Source organism: Schistocerca gregaria, chromosome 3 (assembly GCF_023897955.1).
Source record: "Schistocerca gregaria isolate iqSchGreg1 chromosome 3, iqSchGreg1.2, whole genome shotgun sequence".
NCBI lineage: Eukaryota > Metazoa > Arthropoda > Insecta > Orthoptera > Acrididae > Schistocerca > Schistocerca gregaria.
In genome coordinates this window covers 260372942-260392507 of record NC_064922.1, presented here as the reverse complement: position 1 = coordinate 260392507, position 19566 = coordinate 260372942, and the positions used below count along the sequence as shown (strand labels likewise).

The following is a 19566-nucleotide window of genomic DNA, read 5'->3' as shown; positions in this document are numbered from 1 at the left end:
CCGAGCAGCTGGTGGTGCGAGTAGAAGGTGCTGGCCTTGTCGGCGTCGTGGCACGCCTCTATAACGGGCAGCCATTGGCGGGAGACGTTGAAGCCCAGCTCGAAGACGCGCAGCTTGCCCGACGGGCCGCACCGCCGCGCCGTCTTGTGGGCCTCGGCCAAGGGGCGGTTCTCGCACCACAGGTTACCAGCCGTAACGCGGCCGCCGGGCGCCTGCAAAGTGTCAAGTCATCACAGCTCCTCTGTACACAGTACGCGAATGGGAAAGTACAAATGCACCACGGAGTGTGGCTGCAAAGTCTGGAATGTACATGGAGAGTAAGTGTTAAGCAGTATCACATTTAAGGGGTCTGCTACGTGAACACAAATGTAAGAATTTGTCAGTTTGTTTAAACACTGGAGCTCAAAAAATGACAGCTGTAAGTCCATGTGTTACTTACCATCTTTTAACAAATCATTTGGAAAAAATGTTGATGTATGAACCCTGGCATTTTATCACACGCTCTTTTCTGGATTGTATTTTGTGACTCAAGCGAAATAAAGCATATTACTTTTGTATTTACAGGATAGACACACATATCTCAAAAAGAAAACAAAGCGATTTTTTTTTGCTTGGAGTTCTTTACGCAATTATTTTTAATACATATCTTTAAAAAGGATGTTGCTGTCTTAAATAATGTTTCAAAACCTTTTTAATTAGAATTTTAGTAATTAGTAAATTTAGTTTTTGTTTAAAAAATTCTCAATTTTTGAATTTAGGTCATAAAAAATGTCAGGTTTTTATCTAGGTATGTTTTAAGACATTAGATAAAACTGCAGCTCCCTCTGTTTAACATTTTTTAACCGACGTACATCAGATCACTAAAAAAGTGAACTTTTGGGAAATTCAGGTAAAAGCTAAAACTTTTTTCTGTCTAACTGACGCAACACTAATACATCCCTGGTTCATGTTCATCTCGATGTTGATGTTCTTCTACCTCCCTTTCCTTTTTCAGAATTCAGCTTTTCTTTCATGTTTCTTTGGTGGCTTCAACTTTGATTTCTCTGTTTCGAAGGATCACTGGTAAATATGCATGTTTGACGAGTATCGTTTCAAAACGTATTAAATGCAGCCGTGGAATGCTCTTTAACGCTATTGAGTCAGATCGTGTCGTTTCGTACTCTTTCCTATAGTACGAGGGTAATCCCAAAAGTAAGGTCTCCTCTTCTTTTTATAAGTACACAGATCTGTTTATTTCTACAATGGTTCACATCAGTTTACAGATTGAACATTTAGCTATTTTTCGACATAATCACCGTTTCTGTTGATGCATTTTTGTAGACTCTGTGGCAGTTTTTGTATGCCCATATCATACCAGCTCGCCGCCATGCTGTTCAGAAAGTTATGAACCTCTTCTTTCACCTCGTCGTCGGAGCTGAATTGCCTTCTGGCCAAATGTTCTTTTAACTTAGGGAACAGGTGATAGTCACTGGGCGCCAAGTCAGGACTATATAGGCTGGGTGTGTGATTATGTTCCAATGAAATTGTTGCAGGAGAGCAAAGGTTTGCTGAGCGATGTGTGGGCGAGCTTTGTCATGGAGAATGTGTACGCCCTTGGTCCATATTCCTCTTCCCCGGTTCTGAGTTACCCGTTGTTGGAATTTTTTCAGAGTCTCACACTACCTGTCAGCGTTAATTGTGGTCCCAGTGGGCATAAAGTCGACCAACAATACCCCTTTCCCATCCCAAAAAACTGTTGTCATGACTTTTTACCGGCAGACTGTGTTTGTTTGAGTTTCCGCGGCTTTGGCGAAGAAGGATGCCGATACTGGTGTGATTGTTGCTTGGTCTCAGGTGTAAAGTGATATGCCCAGCTTTCATTATCCCTAACAATGGAGTCCAGAAAGATGTCCTATTCGGCTGCAAGACGGTAAAGAAATGCGCGGGAAGCATCAACTCGTTGCCATGTGTGGTCTTCAGTCAGCGTGTGTGGCACCCATTTTGCGCACACGATCTGGCAGTTCAATGTTTCCGTTAAAATTATGTGTGCGGTGCTTCGGGAAACCTCAGGAGCCAACGTGCAGAGATTATCCAGGATGATCCGCCGATCTTCACGCATGCTTTGCTCAAAAAAAACACAGTCTCCTCAGAAACTGACGGTCTCCGCTCCTTTGTTCGTCGTGAATTTTGGTCCGACCAGCTGTAACTCTCTTCACCACTTTCGAACATTTTTGACATCCATGCACGACTCACCATACACTTCCGTCAATTGGCGATGGATTTCAATCGGCGCAGTGCCCTTTGCGTTCAAAAACAGAATAACTGCGCACAGTTCGCATTTGGCTGTAACGTCCAACAGGACTTCCATTCTCAACGGCTGCCAAGCCAATACTGAGCGCCTCAGCGCGGCGTGCGCCATGTTTACACATAGCGCGTGAAGCACTCTTCGTAACAATGTGACCAACTGCCACACAGAGTTCTGTACTTATGAAAAAATAGGAGACCTTGCCTTTGGGATTACCCTCGTAGTTTAGTTTTGAAAAAACATAAATCGGATTAAACAGTATAATGTAAAACGCGGCCGATGGCTCAAAAGGTACTATGTCAAGTAATATTTCCGAGCCTGCGTTACTGGTCTGCTCGTTAGTTGGCTGTTCCATTATTTTGATATTGCAGCTCAGAGAGTGGTGTTGCTTATAACTGTGCTCACTCAGTCACCACTCGTTGGGGGGAGGGGGGGGGGGGGGTGCGCTATTACCAGTGACCAGTCAAAAGGGTAGAATGAGAATCATAGCTGCGAAAAATAAATGACAGTTCTACGGACGACGCCTTTGGCACGATTGTTTTATGCATCTCCACTGCAGGATATTTTAGTAAGTGACTAAATGTTTTTGTGCTTGTAATACTTTGGTATTTTTCATGGTTACTTAAGGCTATAAGTGTTTTTTTCTTCCATCTCAGTTATGTTGCTAAGTTTTTTGCTAATGAAGGTGTCTCCCTAGTCAGGTGTATTTTTGCTTCTGATGAAGGTATACTGAAATACGAGTGTACCGAAACCGTGGTCAAGGATTTCGATAAATCTTTATTGTGCAGCTGTTTGGCTGTTACTATTTACCGTGACGATTTTCAACAGTTGCTGCGTCAGCCATGTTACAATTTTGAAAGTATTTAGTCCTAACAGAACAGTTTTTAGTATTCATTCCCATATACTGTTGTTAGATCATTCATTTGGTTTTTTAGTCCTACAATTTAAACACATCTCTAGTAATCTTGTTTCACTAATATCCAAAATATACGTTTTAGAATTAACACTACAGCAATGGCAAAGAATACTTACGGTTGTATGTCTTACCGTGAATAGTGACCCTCCAGTAGCCTCACCATGACTCACTACCAGGGGGGTAATTTATGAAAGAAGGTAGCCCACTTTGTCTTTCTCAAAGGACATAATTTGATAAAGTTTAAAAGATTTCTATGACTACTGAGATACACAAAAAAAATTCCTGAAGTTTTTGTTCTAATAGATACTAGGACCACACCTGTTAGTGTACCTGCTATTGTATCATATATGTAGTACAGATAACATCATCAGTTGGTTTTATTGGTACGCATTCAGTTTCGGTATTAGGGAGTGCTCCCTTTTCAGGTCCCTCTGTGATTCTGGGTGACAACACTGTTTCTGGGAAATCATTACTAAATTTTTTGTATAAGGTCCAATGCCTCAGCGTTTGGTAAAACGACGCTTGTCAACACATACGGTGTATAAGGTGGCAGAACATCAACTCAACTGTTGACAAGAAGTCCAATGGTCAGATCTCGGAATCTTCCTAGGAGTGGTTAAATGCCCATAGGGCACTTAAAGATTGACCTCTGTGTACAGAGAAGTGTAACTCTGTGTCGTGGATCAAAGCACAGCTAGCGACCGTACTTTGTATTATCAGTCTTCTGCCTGGTTTGATGCTGTCTTCCACAAATCTCTCTCCTGTGCCAGGCTCTTGATTTCAGAGCACCACTTGTACCCAATCTCCTCAATTATTTTTCGGATATATTCTAATCTTCGTCTTCTTTTACGGTTATTCCTCTCTACAATTCTTTCAAGTACCGTGGAAGTTATTCGTTGATATCTCAACATACAGGGCGTTTCAGATAAAGTGTTTCTTCCTGTAATTCACGAAATAATTAGTGGAAGAAGTATTTACTTAAATAGGTGAACATAAAAACGTTACTTTTTCTGCCGAGTAATGAATATAGTTTATTTAGTTTTTTTTTCAGTAAGCTGTATTAATGAGCTATAATTTTTAGACAGAACATTATTTTCCTTTTCTTTCATGTAACTGATGTATAGAAAGCAGTTTAAATCAAATTTCCATCAATTTTAGCTAGAGAGATAGAAACTCGAAATTTTCGAGGTGGATGCAATATGCTTTATGCGATTGGCTGTGTGCAGATGGATGTTCTGTTAGCAGAACGCTCATTTAAGAGCGACGTTCAAACGTGTGTTCATTTTGCTGAGCGCACAACTTAACACACCTTCTAAACGCCCCGCAGGGATTGCAGATAAGATGTAACGTTGCTGATGTCACAGGGCGACAAACTTCCTGGGCGTGCTGTTTGTGATCTTCGGTTAGTTAATAGAATCTATGTTTACACTTCAGTGCTCAAGACAAGTTATTTATTTCTAGTTGTCCGTAGGTGATAACCACAAATTCGTCTGCTACATTTAGTTTATTTATACACCTACATACGATGCATTTTAGAATTTGTAAGTTACATAAACATATAAACATGATTACATACACAGATACAAACATCCGAAACAAAAATGAAATTAAATATTGATGTGCGAGTCGTTTAGTTAGATTCCTTTGATGTGATAAACATATACAATCCTGGAAATTGAAATAAGAACACCGTGAATTCATTGTCCCAGGAAGGGGAAACTTTATTGACACATTCCTGGGGTCAGATACATTACATGATCACACTGACAGAACCACAGGCACATAGACACAGACAACAGAGCATGCACAATGTCGGCACTAGTACAGTGTATATCCACCTTTCGCAGCAATGCAGGCTGCTATTCTCCCATGGAGACGATCGTAGAGATGCTGGATGTAGTCCTGTGGAACGGCTTGCCATGCCACCTGGCGCCTCAGTTGGACCAGCGTTCGTGCTGGACGTGCAGACCACGTGAGACCACGCTTCATACAGTCCAAAACATGCTCAATGGGGGACAGATCCGGAGATCTTGCTGGCCAGGGTAGTTGACTTACACCTTCTAGAGCACGTTGGGTGGCACGGGATACATGCGGACGTGCATTGTCCTGTTGGAACAGCAAGTTCCCTTGCCGGTCTAGGAATGGTAGAACGATGGGTTCGATGACGGTTTGGATGTACCGTGCACTATTCAGTGTCCCCTCGACGATCACCAGAGGTGTACGGCCAGTGTAGGAGATCGCTCCCCACACCATGATGCCGGCTGTTGGCCCTGTGTGCCTCGGTCGTATGCAGTCCTGATTGTGGCGCTCACCTGCACGGCGCCAAACACACATACGACCAACATTGGCACCAAGGCAGAAGCGACTCTCATCGCTGAAGACGACACGTCTCCATTCGTTCCTCCATTCACGCCTGTCGCGACACCACTGGAGGCGGGCTGCACGATGTTGGGGCGTGAGCGGAAGACGGCCTAACGGTGTGCGGGACCGTAGCCCAGCTTCATAGAGACGGTTGCGAATGGTCCTCGCCGATACCCCAGGAGCAACAGTGTCCCTAATTTGCTGGGAAGTGGCGGTGCGGTCCCCTACGGCACTGCGTAGGATCCTACGGTCTTGGTGTGCATCCGTGCGTCGCTGCGATCCGATCCCAGGTCGACGGGCACGTGCACCTTCCGCCGACCACTGGCGACAACATCGATGTACTGTGGAGACCTCACGCCCCACGTGTTGAGCAATTCGGCGGTACGTCCACCCGGCCTTCCGCATGCCTACTATACGCCCTCGCTCAAAGTCCGTCAACTGCACATACGGTTCAAGTCCACGCTGTCGCGGCATGCTACCAGTGTTAAAGACTGCGATGGAGCTCCGTATGCCACGACAAACTGGCTGACACTGACGGCGGCGGTGCACAAATGCTGCGCAGCTAGCGCCATCCGACGGCCAACACCGCGGTTCCTGGTGCGTCCGCTGTGCCGTGCGTGTGATCATTGCTTGTACAGCCCTCTCGCAGTGTCCGGAGCAAGTATGGTGGGTCTGACACACCGGTGTCAATGTGTTCTTTTTTCCATTTCCAGGAGTGTATACATTGCACGTATACAAATATAAACATCGACACAAAATCAGATTAAATTTTCAGTTTCGAGTCATTCCTGTTATGTGAGATATCCTTATATCATTCATACTTAAGAGGACAGTAATGGTTTTAAGTATTAACACCTTCAGCTCGAGGTATAATTTCCCTTGCTGTGTGCATCCCGCTATTACATGTTTAAATCGCGTTCTTTTCCACTGCAACAACCACGCCACTGGTGAAGCTACAACTTTAATTTGAAAAAGGCGACTGTGGTAACATCCACGTCCCAACCGCATCCGTAGCCCTGGTACTGTTTACTCATCCTGATTCTGGTGTACCACAGTTTCCTCGGCAGGTTCCACCCGCAGTTCTGGCTGAATACGGGCGTAAAATATTCCTTGTTTCTTGGGGTTTTCATCCATTCCTTATCTCCTTGTTCCATTAATCCTTTAAGACTTGGCGCATTTTCCTTATAAGTCACTACAGGGGTATCAAATTCTTGCAAATATACTTTCCTTTAGCATATCTCTCAGCTATTTCGTTCCCAATTATGCCTGAATGCCTCTTGAACCACAGGAGGTTAACGTCAATGCAAACTTTTCCTTTAGTATGAATCAAACTCAATGTATCTTATACCATATATAATTGAGAGTGGTCATATTCCGATAAGTTTATATCCTCTGGAAAGTGTTTTGAAAGTCAGTTAAGATCAAGACCGTTTGAAATGCGTTCCTTGTTCCGTAGGTAGGTGGTTAGCACAATGATCTCGCACTTGGACGACAGTTCAAACCAGCGTCTAGCCATCGTGATTTAGGGTTTCCGTTATTTCCCTAAATCGCTTCTGGTAAATGCCGGGGTGGTTCCTGTGAAAAGGGCACGGTCGACTTCCCTCCCCTTTCCTCCCTAATCCGATGGGACTCCCTAATACGATGGGACCGATGGTCTCGCTGTTTCGTCCCCTCACCTCGAATCAACCTACCAGTCAACCACCCAACCAACCAACCATAAGTAGCCACTTCGCCAACTGCTAGTATTTCAGCAGTGAAAATGGATGCTTCACTAGGTACGGCATAGCCTCCCTGAAGTGTTTGTCAATGGGCAGTAGAAAGTATAACCTGCAACTTCTGGTGTCTTGGAGCCGTCCATGTAGATTTCGACTTAATTTAGCCAACCGTTTTCGCTTCCCAAGGCTGTGTTCTAGTATACCGTTTTCTCGTTGGAATAATTCTCGAAGCTGATGATAGTTATAAGAAGAGGAGCTCTATGCATATGGTTTTCTTTTCTTACTTTTGGGCTACAGGATTTGATGTAAGTGCTGGATTTTCCTGGCCGTCACATTCTAGTGATCCTTGTGCGGTTATTTTTTTCCTACAAGGAGTGTATTGGTCGGCGCTGTCGACAGGCAATCGGACATGTTTTCATTGCTCTGTATTGAGGGGCGTTTGAAAAGTCCGTGCAAAGTCCGAGAGATGGCACCACCGGCGCGTATTGAGATAATGTTTAGTTAGTAGCATCTTTGAAAAGAACGCATACCAAGTTTCAGCCATATTGGCCTATTTCTTTGTGTTCGGCATTCGTGTGAATCAAGGAAGTCGAGTGATTGTCAAAAAATTGACGAAAAAGAATTTCGTGTGGTGATTAAACATTACTTTACGAAAAGAAAAATGCCTCAGAAGACTAAAGAGAAGCTTGATAAACATTAGGTGACTCTGCACCTTCGATTAGAAAAGTTTATAAATGGTTTCAAAATTGAATTGTTGGAGTGGCCAAATGGACACAAGTGATGCTGAACGTTCTGGGCGCCCTGTGAAGGTTACAACTCCAGAAATCATTGATAAAATCCATGATATGGTGAAGGGTGACAGAAGAGTTAAGGTGTGTGAGATTGCTAGTGCCGTGGGCATCTCGAATGAACGGGTACATAATATTTTGCATAAACATTTGGACATGAGAAAGCTATCCACAAGATGGGTTCCGCGATTGCTCACACTTGACCAAAAACGGAATCGTGTGAAGTGTTGCAAGGATGGTTGGCAGCTGTTCAGCAAGATTCCTCAGGACTTTAAGCGTCGTTTCGTCACTGTGGATGAAACATGGATACGTTACTATACTCCTGAGACCAGACAACAATCTAAACAATGGGTTACCAAGGGAGAATGTGCACCAAAAAAGGCGAAGACCATTCTTTTGGCCATAAAGGCTATGGCGACTGTCTTTTGGGATTCGCAAGGGATAATCTTCATCGACTATCTGGAAAAGGGTAAAACTATTACAGGTGCATATTATTCATCGTTACTGGACCATTTGAAAACTGAGTTGCAAGAATAACGCCAGTGATTGGACCGCAAAGAAGTCCTTTCCCTCACGACAATGCACCAGTACACACCTCAGCAGTTGTGGTCGCAAAATTAATGGTAATAGGAGTCCAAATCGTTTCACATCCCCCCTATTCTCCAGACTTGGCAACCCTGGACTACTATTTGTTCCGCAATGTGATGAAATGGCTGGCGGGACGAAGATTTTATTTAAAGGAGGGGGTGATTGCAGCAACTGATACGTAGCTATTTTACAGACTTGGACAATTCCTATTATTCGGAAGGGATCGACAAATTAGAACAGAGTTGGACGAAGTGTATAAGACTAAAAGGAGACTAGGCCGAAAAATAATGTTTACCCCAAACACGTATACTACTGGCCATTAAAATTGCTACACCACGAAGATGACGTGCTACAGACGCGAAATTTAACCGGCGGGAAGAAGATGCTGTGATATGCAAATAATTAGCTTTTCAGACCATTCACACAAGGTTGGCGCGGGTGGCGACACCTACAACGTGCTGATATCAGGAACGATTTCACATACACAAAGAGCAGTTGACCGGCGTTGCCTGGTGAAACGTTGTTGTGATGCCTCGTGTAAGGAGGAGAAATGCGTACCATCACGTTTCCAACTTTGATAAAGGTCGGATTGTAGCCTATCGTGATTGCGATTTATCGCATCGAGACATTTCTGCTCGCGTTGGTCGAGATCCAATGACTGTTAGCAGAATATGGAATCGGTGGGTTCAGGAGGGTAATATGGAACGCCGTGCTGGATTTAAACGGCCTCGTATCACTAGCAGTCGAGATGACAGGCATCTTACCCGCATGGCTGTAACGGATCGTGCAGCCACGTCTCGATCCCTGAGTCAACAGATGGGGACGTTTGCAAGACAACAACCATCTGCACGAACAGTTCGACGACGTTTGCAGCAGCATGGATTACCAGCTCGGACACCATGACTGCAGTTACCCTTGACGCTGGATCACAGACAGGAGCGCCTGCGATGGTGTACTCAACGACGAACCTGGGTACACGAACGGCAAAACGTCATTTTTTCGGATGAATCCAGGTTCTGATTACAGCATCATGATGATCGCATCCGTGTATGGCGACATCTCGGTGAACGCACATTGGAAGCGTGTATTCGTCATCGCCATACTGGCGTATTACCCGGCGTGATGGTATGGGATGTCATTGGTTACACGTCTCGGTCACTTGTTCGCATTGACGGCACTTTGAACAGTGGACGTTACAATTCAGATGTGTTACGACCCGTGGCTCTACCCTTCATTCGACCCCTGCGAAATCCTGCATTACAGCAGGATAATGCACAACCGCATGTTGCAGGTCCTGTACGGGCCTTTCTGGATACTGAAAATGTTCGACTGCTGCACATTCTCCAGATCTCTCACCAATTGAAAACGTCTGGTCAATGATGGCCGAGCAACTGGCTTGTCACAATACGCCAGTCACCACTCTTGATGATCTGTGGTATCGTGCTGAAGCTGCATGGGCAGCTGTACCTGTACACGCCATTCAAGCTCTGTTTGACTTAATGCCCAGGCGTTATTACGGCCAGAGGTGGTTGTTCTGGGTACTGATTTCTCAGGATCTATGCACCCAAATTGCGTGAAAATGTAAACATATGTCAGTTCTAGTATACTATATTTGTCCAACCAATAGGTCTTTATCATCTGCATTTCTTCTTGCTGTAGCAATTTTAATGGCCAGCAGTGTAAGTAGTTTTTATTTTTGCACGGACTTTTCAAATGCCCCTCGTAGGTTGCTTTTTGTGTAGGAATTGATGCAGTTGCTCCATCATGATAATACTAAAAATTCACACCTCTCCAACGGTGACAATTATGTGGTTAGCGTCTTAATCCGGTCCTCTATTGTTTCTTGATATTTGACGCAGTCAGTTTTGGTTACTTTCCGCTTTCTTGATGGGTTCTTGGGCATTCGAAGGCAATCTTGAGTTGTGTTAAGAGTTAGAAGCTTTTCCGCAGACTCGCGCGTAGACGCGCGTGAGGTGTCGCTATCTCGAAATGCTGACCAACTACAGCGCCTCCACACTGAGTCACTGGCCGCCTGCGCAGGGTGAAGCTGTGTTCACTGGCGTGGCACGGACGCGGAACACGTGTGTTCTCGCCTCACAATGGAGCGTTTCTCGATGAGTCCGTAATTATCCGGTGCTAGGGCGACAGTCTCGGTGATGGTCGGTCGGTGCAGCGGGCGCGGTACTGTGAACCGTTTTTAGTAATAAATGGGTGAAGGCTACCTCTATGTATCTCTATGGCATACTGACCTTATACCAAGGGAGAGTCGCAAATATTCCACTGGACATCCACAACGAGCTTTGGTGAATACAGGATTATGTCATCCGAAGACCAGTATCAGTTGCAAAGCGATTTAGAAAAGATTTCTGTATGGTGTGTCAGATGGCAGTTGACATTAAATAACGAAAAGTGTGAGATGATCCACATGAGTTTCAAAAGAAATCCGTTGGAATTCGATTACTCGATAAATAGTACAATTCTCAAGGCTGTCAATTCAACTAAGTACCTGGGTGTTAAAATTACGAACAACTTCAGTTGGAAGGACCACATAGATAATATTGTCGGGAAGGCTAACCAAAGGTTGTGTTTCATTGGCAGGACACTTAGAAGATGCAACAAGTCCACTAAAGAGACAGCTTACACTACACTCGTTCGTCCTCTGTTAGAATATTGCTGCGCGGTGTGGGATCCTTACCAGGTGGGACTGACGGAGGACATCGAAAGGGTGCAAAAAAGGGCAGCTCGTTTTGTATTATCACGTTATAGGGGAGAGAGTGTGGCAGATATGATACGTGAGTTGGGATGGAAGTCATTACAGCATAGACGTTTTTCGTCGCGGCGAGACCTTTTTACGAAATTTCAGTCACCAACTTTCTCTTCCGAATGCGAAAATATTTTGTTGAGTCCAATCTACATAGGTAGGAATGATCATCAAAATAAAATAAGAGAAATCAGAGCTCGAACAGAAAGGTTTAGGTGTTCGTTTTTCCCGCTCGCTGTTCGGGAGTGGAATAGTAGAGAGATAGTATGATTGTGGTTCGATGAACCCTCTGCCAAGCACTTAAATGTGAATTGCAGAGTAGTCATGTAGGTGTAGATGTCGACAGCGGATAGGCGTTCTTTCGGTTTCGGAATCAATGTTGGCGTTCTATCATTCAAAACATCAAGGCCGAAGTCACCCATTATGTGAAGTAAAGATGCCCCACAACAGTCTTGCCAACCACATCCCCAAGCATAGCTGTGGGCATTAAAATCTTTACAAATAATTGAGGGCGGTTTCCAATGGCGCATTAAATTGTGCCATTCACTTCTTGAGATAGCTGTTCTCTGTAGGCAATACAGTAATACTACCGACATTTCTTTCTCGAATTTTATTTCAAGGCAAATGCGAATTTGTTGTGTGTTGTGTGTTACCCGGGGGCCTAGAAACGACGGCGAAGCTCCGCCCCCGCCGCAGCCGCAGTGGTCGACAACCCCACGAAGACTACCGCAGTCCACTTCAACCCTCCGCCGTTCCACACCGAACCACTCTTTCAGGGTTATTGTGCGGTTCGGCCCCCAGTAGTGGACCCCCCCCCCCCCCCCCCCCCCCTCCCCAGGGGACGTCTCACACCAGACGAGTGTAACCCTATGTTTGCGTGGTAGAGTAATGGTGGAGAACTTGCTTGCGCAACAATCGCCGACATATTGTAGCTGAGGCGGAATAAGGGGAACCAGCCCGCATTCGTCGAGGCAGATGGAAAATCACCTAAAAACCATCCACAGACTGGCTGGCTCACCGGACCTCGACACAAGTCCGCCGGGCGGATTTGTGCCGGGAATGCGAACTTACAAGGGAACTTCCCCATCGCACCCCACTCAGATTTAGTTATAAGTTGGCACAGTGGATAGGCCTTGAAAGACTGAACACAGATCAATCGAGAAAACAGGGAAAAGTTGTGTGGAACTATGAAAAAAATTAGTAAAATATGCAAACTAAGTAGTCCATGCGAAGATAGGCAACTTCAAGGACAATGGGACTCAAGGAGCGCCGTGGTCCCGTGGTTAGCGAGAGCAGCTACGGAACGAGAGGTCCTAGCTTCAAGTCTTCCCTCGAGTGAAAAGTTTAATTTTTTATTTTCAGTTTATGTGACAAACTCTTATATTTTCATCACTTTTTTGGGAGTTATTATCACATCCACAAGAAAACCTAAATCGGGCAAGGTTGAAGAATCTTTTTACCCATTCGCTAAGTGTACAAGTTAGGTGGGTCGACAACATATTCCTGTCATGTGACGCACATGCCGTCACCAGTGTCGTATAGAATATATCAGACGTGTTTTCCTGTGGAGGAATCGGTTGATCCATGACCTTGCGACCAAATGTTTTCGGTTCCCATTGGAGAGGCACGTCCTTTCGTCTACTAATCGCACGGTTTTGCGGTGTGGTCGCAAAACACAGACACTAAACTTACTACAGTGAACAGAGACGTCAATGAACAAACGAACAGATCATAACTTTGCGAAAATAATGAAAGTAAAATTTTTAGTCGAGGGAAGACCTAGGACCTAGGACCTCTCGTTCCATAGCTCCTTACGCTAACCCCGGGACCACGGCGCTCCTGAGCTCACGTTTTCCTTGATGTTGCCTATCTTCGGATGGACTAAAAAATGGTTCAAATGGCTCTGAGCACTATGGGACTCAACTGCTGTGGTCATTAGTCCCCTAGAACTTAGAACTACTTAAACCTAACTAACCTAAGGACATTACACACATCCATGCCCGAGGCAGGATTCGAACCTGCGACCGTAGTAGTCGCACGGTTCCGGACTGCGCGCCTAGAACCGCGAGACCACCGCGGCCGGCTCGGATGGACTACTCAGTTTGTATATTTTACTCATTTTTTTCATAGTTCCACACAACTTCTTCCTGTTTCTCGATTGATTTGTGTTTAGTTTTTCAAGGTCTATCCACTGTGCCAACTTATAACTAAATCTGAGGGGGGTGAGATGGGGAGGTTCCCTTGTTAGTATGTATGTAGTATGATTCCGATCGCCTCACCTCTAAATACACATAAGCTTCTGAAATAAACCGAATATCCTAACTTGAATCACATTACACACATATATCTCTTCCAATTAATGCACGACGCATGGCATCTTTATTTACACCCGCTGAACGAGAATTTCACTCCAAAATTTTGTATTTCGTAATTAATACGTTTCCTTGTTTTAGATAAGAAGTTAGCATGCAATCGTAGGATATCAATGGCTCCTGATGGCATGGACTTAGCTTCTGTAATTATATTTACTATAAACTCTGTATTTTTTATGCAAAGGGTTCTCTCCTATTCGGTGAGATCGTGAGATTATGATGTTGAGGTGCGTATGGGCTTCGTAAGTTAGAGTGTGTGGGGAGACGATGTGGCATATATATTTCTTGATTTATCTGTGCACAATCCTGGCGCCAGGCATTGTTACAGCTGAGTGATTTAGGCTGGCTTCTAGGGTTTACTGGTCACCACGATCGCTCCACAGCTCATTGCCTATACTGTTGTTGCCCTGACTATCGTGCGGTATGCTGTAATTGTTGCCGTTTCTGTTGTGTTATTGGCTGCACTACGTTGAGCTACAGATGCCCTCATTGTTTGCTACACACGTGGCCGTAGGGGTCGATATTCCGGGTAACTGTCATATGCAGTAGGCTTATTTACAGTTATGTGTTCTGTAGTTGGAATTTATTTCTCATTATTTCCGCTGTCGTACATTGGGCCAAACCATCTTATATTTCCTATTGGCATGGCACGCGGCAAAATAAATTTCGCCGCACTGGCATTTTTTGCGTGGAAACATCTACTGAATTCGGTCCGCCACCTTTACTACATCTAGTTTGACTTCTGCACTGCGGGGGGAGATGGTTATATTGTAAACAATTCCTGCATTGTTGAATGGAGCAGTAAAGCGTTGTACCAAGCATCTCATACCGAAGATTATCACTTGATGTGCTAAGATTTGTGACTTAAATGCGATATTGTATACCACTAGTGGCACATTTCTTTCTGGGTCTGTAACAATTTTCCGTGTGTATCGATTGACGCTAATAACTGGGTATTCACGTAGTATTTCCGTATAGATCTCTTTGTTTGTTAGAGTTGCATCAACAATGTGTTTGATCCCATATGTATATAAACAAGAAGTTGGAAGTAGACACATCAGGTTTCTTCCTTTACATATAGATAACTCCAGTGGATCGTCCACTGCAATTGCTGGCTTCTTTTTCATTTTCACTCTGTCTCTGCCCGACAGACTAACATCTTTTTTAAGGTGGGCGCTGTCCGAATGCATTAATTTACCAATAGACAGAAGAAGAAAATTTCCACTGTTTTTGTCTAGGCTTTCCACAAACACAATGAAAGGCTCTTGATCCGTTGTACTGTGTCTGTTGTTATTACGTCTACGTTCATGCATATTTTGTACTGGATGTGATTCGCGAACTCGAACCTGCTTACTGACTTTTTGAGCCGATACTACTATGGGCTATGTTCTACAGTGTATGTATCTATTGTCTCTTCTCTGTCAACAATTACATGAGACCATGCGTCAGGTTCAGTACAAATATGTGTATATATCGTCTTGCACTATTATAGTTACACTTACATTCGGCAGTAACCATGTGCAGCTTCCAGGGAGGTTAATTTTTTTTGGACTGGGCTGTTGACATAATTGTTGCGGTGTTAACTGCATATGATGTTATTGCTGCAGGTTATTTTGTTGGTCTTGTAGTAATAAATGTTGTTCCTGTTGCAAGTGGAGCAGATTGTGTATCTGTAGCTCCTGTTGTTGCTGTTGTAGAGTCTGCTAGGCAGGCTGTTGCTGTTGCACTGTTACCGTTGACTTCAGTGTAATTTGTTTTAGAGGAGCCTGTGTGACGTATCTTACTTAGATCACATTTCTGTCTTATAAAGATCGCATACTTAGTGCTACCTTTACCTTTGGTAGTTTGCGTAAGAATCCAGGTGGTCCTTTAAAACTCTCTGTCCCTATTCTACTCGCTGAAATCAGAAAATATATAAGTAATTGTCATCCATTACTAAACCCCATTTTGTTCGATCTTCCTGAACTGATTTATTGGTAAAGAAAAACGTACTGCCATTACGACATTGTATCCTCAAGCAATAATTCAAATAATTTGACTCAAACTATGTAGTTTAAACCAATCCCAGCCACTGATGTATAAATGAAGTATAGCAAAAAAAAATCTTTAGCGATCACGGCACGAAAGAAGTAAGAGTAGTATAATGTCATTTTTGATGCATTCGGGTTCTGTCTGCATCATCTTTTTTTATTACGGCTGATTTAAGAATCTGCAACTTCGCGATAGTCTCCATAGATAAAAGCTTTCATTTTTATGCCGCGAAAGTCAATTTGTTTTACCCCACTTACCATCAGACAGAACAGGCGACATATTATTACATATTTTACTCGACGATGCATGATATAATTAGTAACAAGTTCCTATCACTGCCCATATAACTTGACCCGTCTCAGGAAGATCTGCCATCCCTTCAGCTGACAGTGTGTGTATAACACACCATTAAACACGCTTGAATGAAAATGAATGCTTCAGACGCTCGCTGGAAGTAAATACCACGTCACTGTGTGGAGTGGACAGAATAACACATCCGTATTGCACGAGAACCGGAACTGAAGTGACAAGGAAGGTTGGAATGCAGAAACAAACTATGTTCAGTCTTCCATGGGTATTGAAGTGGAATAAATATGGCGTATACAACCAAGGAGTATGCTGCCGATCTTCGACGTTCGAGGAACGCCGACATAGTGTCAAACAAATAGACATGCTTTATGCCATGAAATTTCCTGGTCGAAGTTGAATGTTCATTTTTTGGAAAGTTGGCTACTGGTTCTGCTGTTGCGTGTATACAAAAACTCTTAGTCTGAGATATTACAGGGTGTTTATAAATGAATATCGGGGTTTTAACGCATTATAATATTTATTACATTAAACTTGCAGTTATAAATGATATGTCAAATGAAAGAGCAACTCAAACAGTTTTACAAAGAACCTTATAAATGATCAATGTGAGCACCATTTGTCACATGGCACACATCAAGTCTATAGCCGAGTTCTTCCCAAATGTTGATAAGTATGTCTTTAGTGATTGTAGCAACAACTGCTTCAATCCGGTTTATTAATTCAGGGAGATCTGCTGGTAGCGGAGGCACGTACACACGATCCTTGATGAAGCCCCAAAGGAAAACATCGATTGGCGTTAGGTCAGGTGAACGTGGAGGTCATGCAAAGCAAGCCCTTTCATTGGGCACCTTGCGGTCTATCCAGCACTTGGGTACAGTAAAGTTCAACCAATCGCGTACTTCGCTATGGCAGTGAGGTGGCTCACCATCTTGCTGGAAAATGAAGTTCTCTGGCTCATCTTCTTCCAACTGAGGGAGGAGCCATTGTTCTAGTGTATCAAGGTAAGAAGTGCCAGTTACAGTTGGTTCACCAAAAAAGGAAAGGCCCATAAACTTTCTGCCAGGATACGGCACAAAAAACAGTCACTTTAGGGGAATCTCGTTGCTTTTTAGCATCTCGTGAGGATTTTCTGAGCCCCAGATGCACACATTGTGGTGTTAACATGTCCACTAAGGTGAAAGGTCGATTTATCACTAAAGACAACATGATCCAGAAAATCTTCATCGTCACAAAACAACATTTCGTTTGCGAAGTTGACACATAATCCATGGTCTTACGACTTTAGAGCCTGTAAAATGTAAACAGTAAGGACGTAGTTGTACGTTTTTTCTTAAAACTTTCCAAACAGTCGACACGGGAACTTGTAATTCAACAAGTAGCCTTCTGAACTGATTTATTTGGGCTATGAGTGAACCACAAATTCTTGGTCGTCCTGTGCTCTTCCCTTTACAAAGGCAGCTTCTTCAAATTAATGATACCATCTTATGAATGTTATTATCACTTGGAGGATCACAACCGAACTTCAGCCACAGAGCACAAAAAAAAGGTTCAAATGGCTCTGAGCGCTATGGGACTTAACATCTATGGTCATCAGTCCCCTAGAACTTAGAACTACTTAAACCTAACTAACCCAAGGACAACACACAACACCCAGCCATCACGAGGCAGAGATAATCCCTGACCCCGCCGGGAATCGAACCCGGGCGCGGAAAGCGAGAACGCAACCGCACGACCACGAGATGCGGGCCCAGAGCGCACATTGTATAGTAACTACAGTTTCGATCTTTGAAAACTGCAAAACACAAAACGCTTTCTGTTCACTAGTCGCCATCTTCGCTACTACTGCTGCTGTCTAGCGGATTGCGGCGGAAACATTGCGCACGCGCAGGAGGAATAGCTTAGTCAAGCTTAAACTCCTACACCTCGGGCCAAGGCAGTCCCGTCAATATAGCGACAGCGACAGCGCACTGGTGCCAAGCACAACTGTTTGAGTTGCTCTTTCATTTGACATATCATTTATAACTATAAGTTTAATGAAACAAATATTATAAAGCGTTAAAACCACGATATTCATTTATAAACACCCTGTATTATCGCGAGTGCTAGCGAGAGAACAGTTGTTGAGAGGAGTCCGATGCAGTCTGGCTTGGTGAGAAGCCATACGTCAGGAGAGGTCGCAGCCTATCCTGACCGAGCTAGTAGCGCCGGTTTTCGCATTTAACGTACACATATCGGAAAGACGCGAATGCCATATTGATTCCACGCCTACATTCAGTGCTTTTATACCTGCATCGGAGTCGCCCTATGTTTCATGTACGCTGCAGCAAAGCCCTCAAACATAAACGTTTCCATCGCCGTTCATACTTTTCCTCACTTACTACTCACTTTGTATAAATAACATTACATACCTCATCATTGTAAGGTTGTTTGCAGACGGCACAATCATGCAGAAGGAGGCAGCACCTTTGAAGGGAAGTTGTTAGAGAGGTAGGACCAGAGAATCAGTATTGCGATTAATTTAACGAGCTGCGACTGAATGGTACATATGCCAAGAGACAGAGATGCTTTCCTTCATCAACGATCGGTGACGGGGCCACTGGAAGCGGAGTACAAGTTCTGAATTGGGCGAAGATTTGGTAAGAAAAAGGATCGTGACTTATTCCGATTACCCCGCTTGCACTCTATGGGAATGCAAGTCCAGTGTCTCAACCGTCGTGGCACTTCACTCGGACGATGCCTAATTTGGACGCACAAAGATTGAAATTATGTCAGACTGACAGTTACCTATGCGATTGTCGTTAATTTGGTCACAGATTCTGTGTAATGGGCAGAACAAAAAAGACAGCAGAGATGTATCAAACGTAGTGTCTAGCCCTTTTGCTCTTACGACACAACGCTATGTAGCATGCAAAATTGTATTTACAACGAAGACAGAGAGATGATGTCCATGTAAGCATTGGGGTCGCTTCATACGCGCGGACCGTATTACACACCTCAGTCACTGCAAACAGCGAAATCTGAAGTCTTTGAGACGCTGCTGTTATACATTAATTTCATAGCGAGCACAAGATCCAGAAATAAAACTATGTATAGAGTTTCGTCATACATTCACCGAACTGAAGACCTTTCTGGCAAAAGAAAGAGAAGAAAGTGAAATCATTCAGCGTTTTTGGAACTTGCCTGCATCGATAGAAGTGCCAGTGACGTTAACAGGTCACAGGCACCTGCTACAAACATATGAAGCGCACACAAGGTTACTCTGTTTTATTACAGTGTGTGCCGTGTCAGCAGCTGTGTTCGTTTTATAGCTGCGTCATTGATCTGGTGACGAAACCAAAGGCGACTCCTTGTTTTTCGTAAACAAAACAAAATAATTTGAAATAATGTAAAATACCCGAACTGGTTGTGAAGGAAAGCCGAATATTTAGAATCAACACACCT

The 19566-nt window shown here is 43.9% G+C and overlaps 1 protein-coding gene across 1 annotated transcript in view; it reads right to left on the bottom strand.

Moving 5' to 3' along the window:
* The window catches only part of LOC126356149 (uncharacterized), a 119515-nt gene that overhangs the window by 35817 nt on the left and 64132 nt on the right, over nt 1–19566 (bottom strand). Inside the window, exon 3 of the mRNA XM_050006888.1 lies at nt 1–212. Coding sequence (XP_049862845.1) covers nt 1–212 — 212 coding nt within the window. The remainder of the gene's footprint in view (nt 213–19566) is intronic.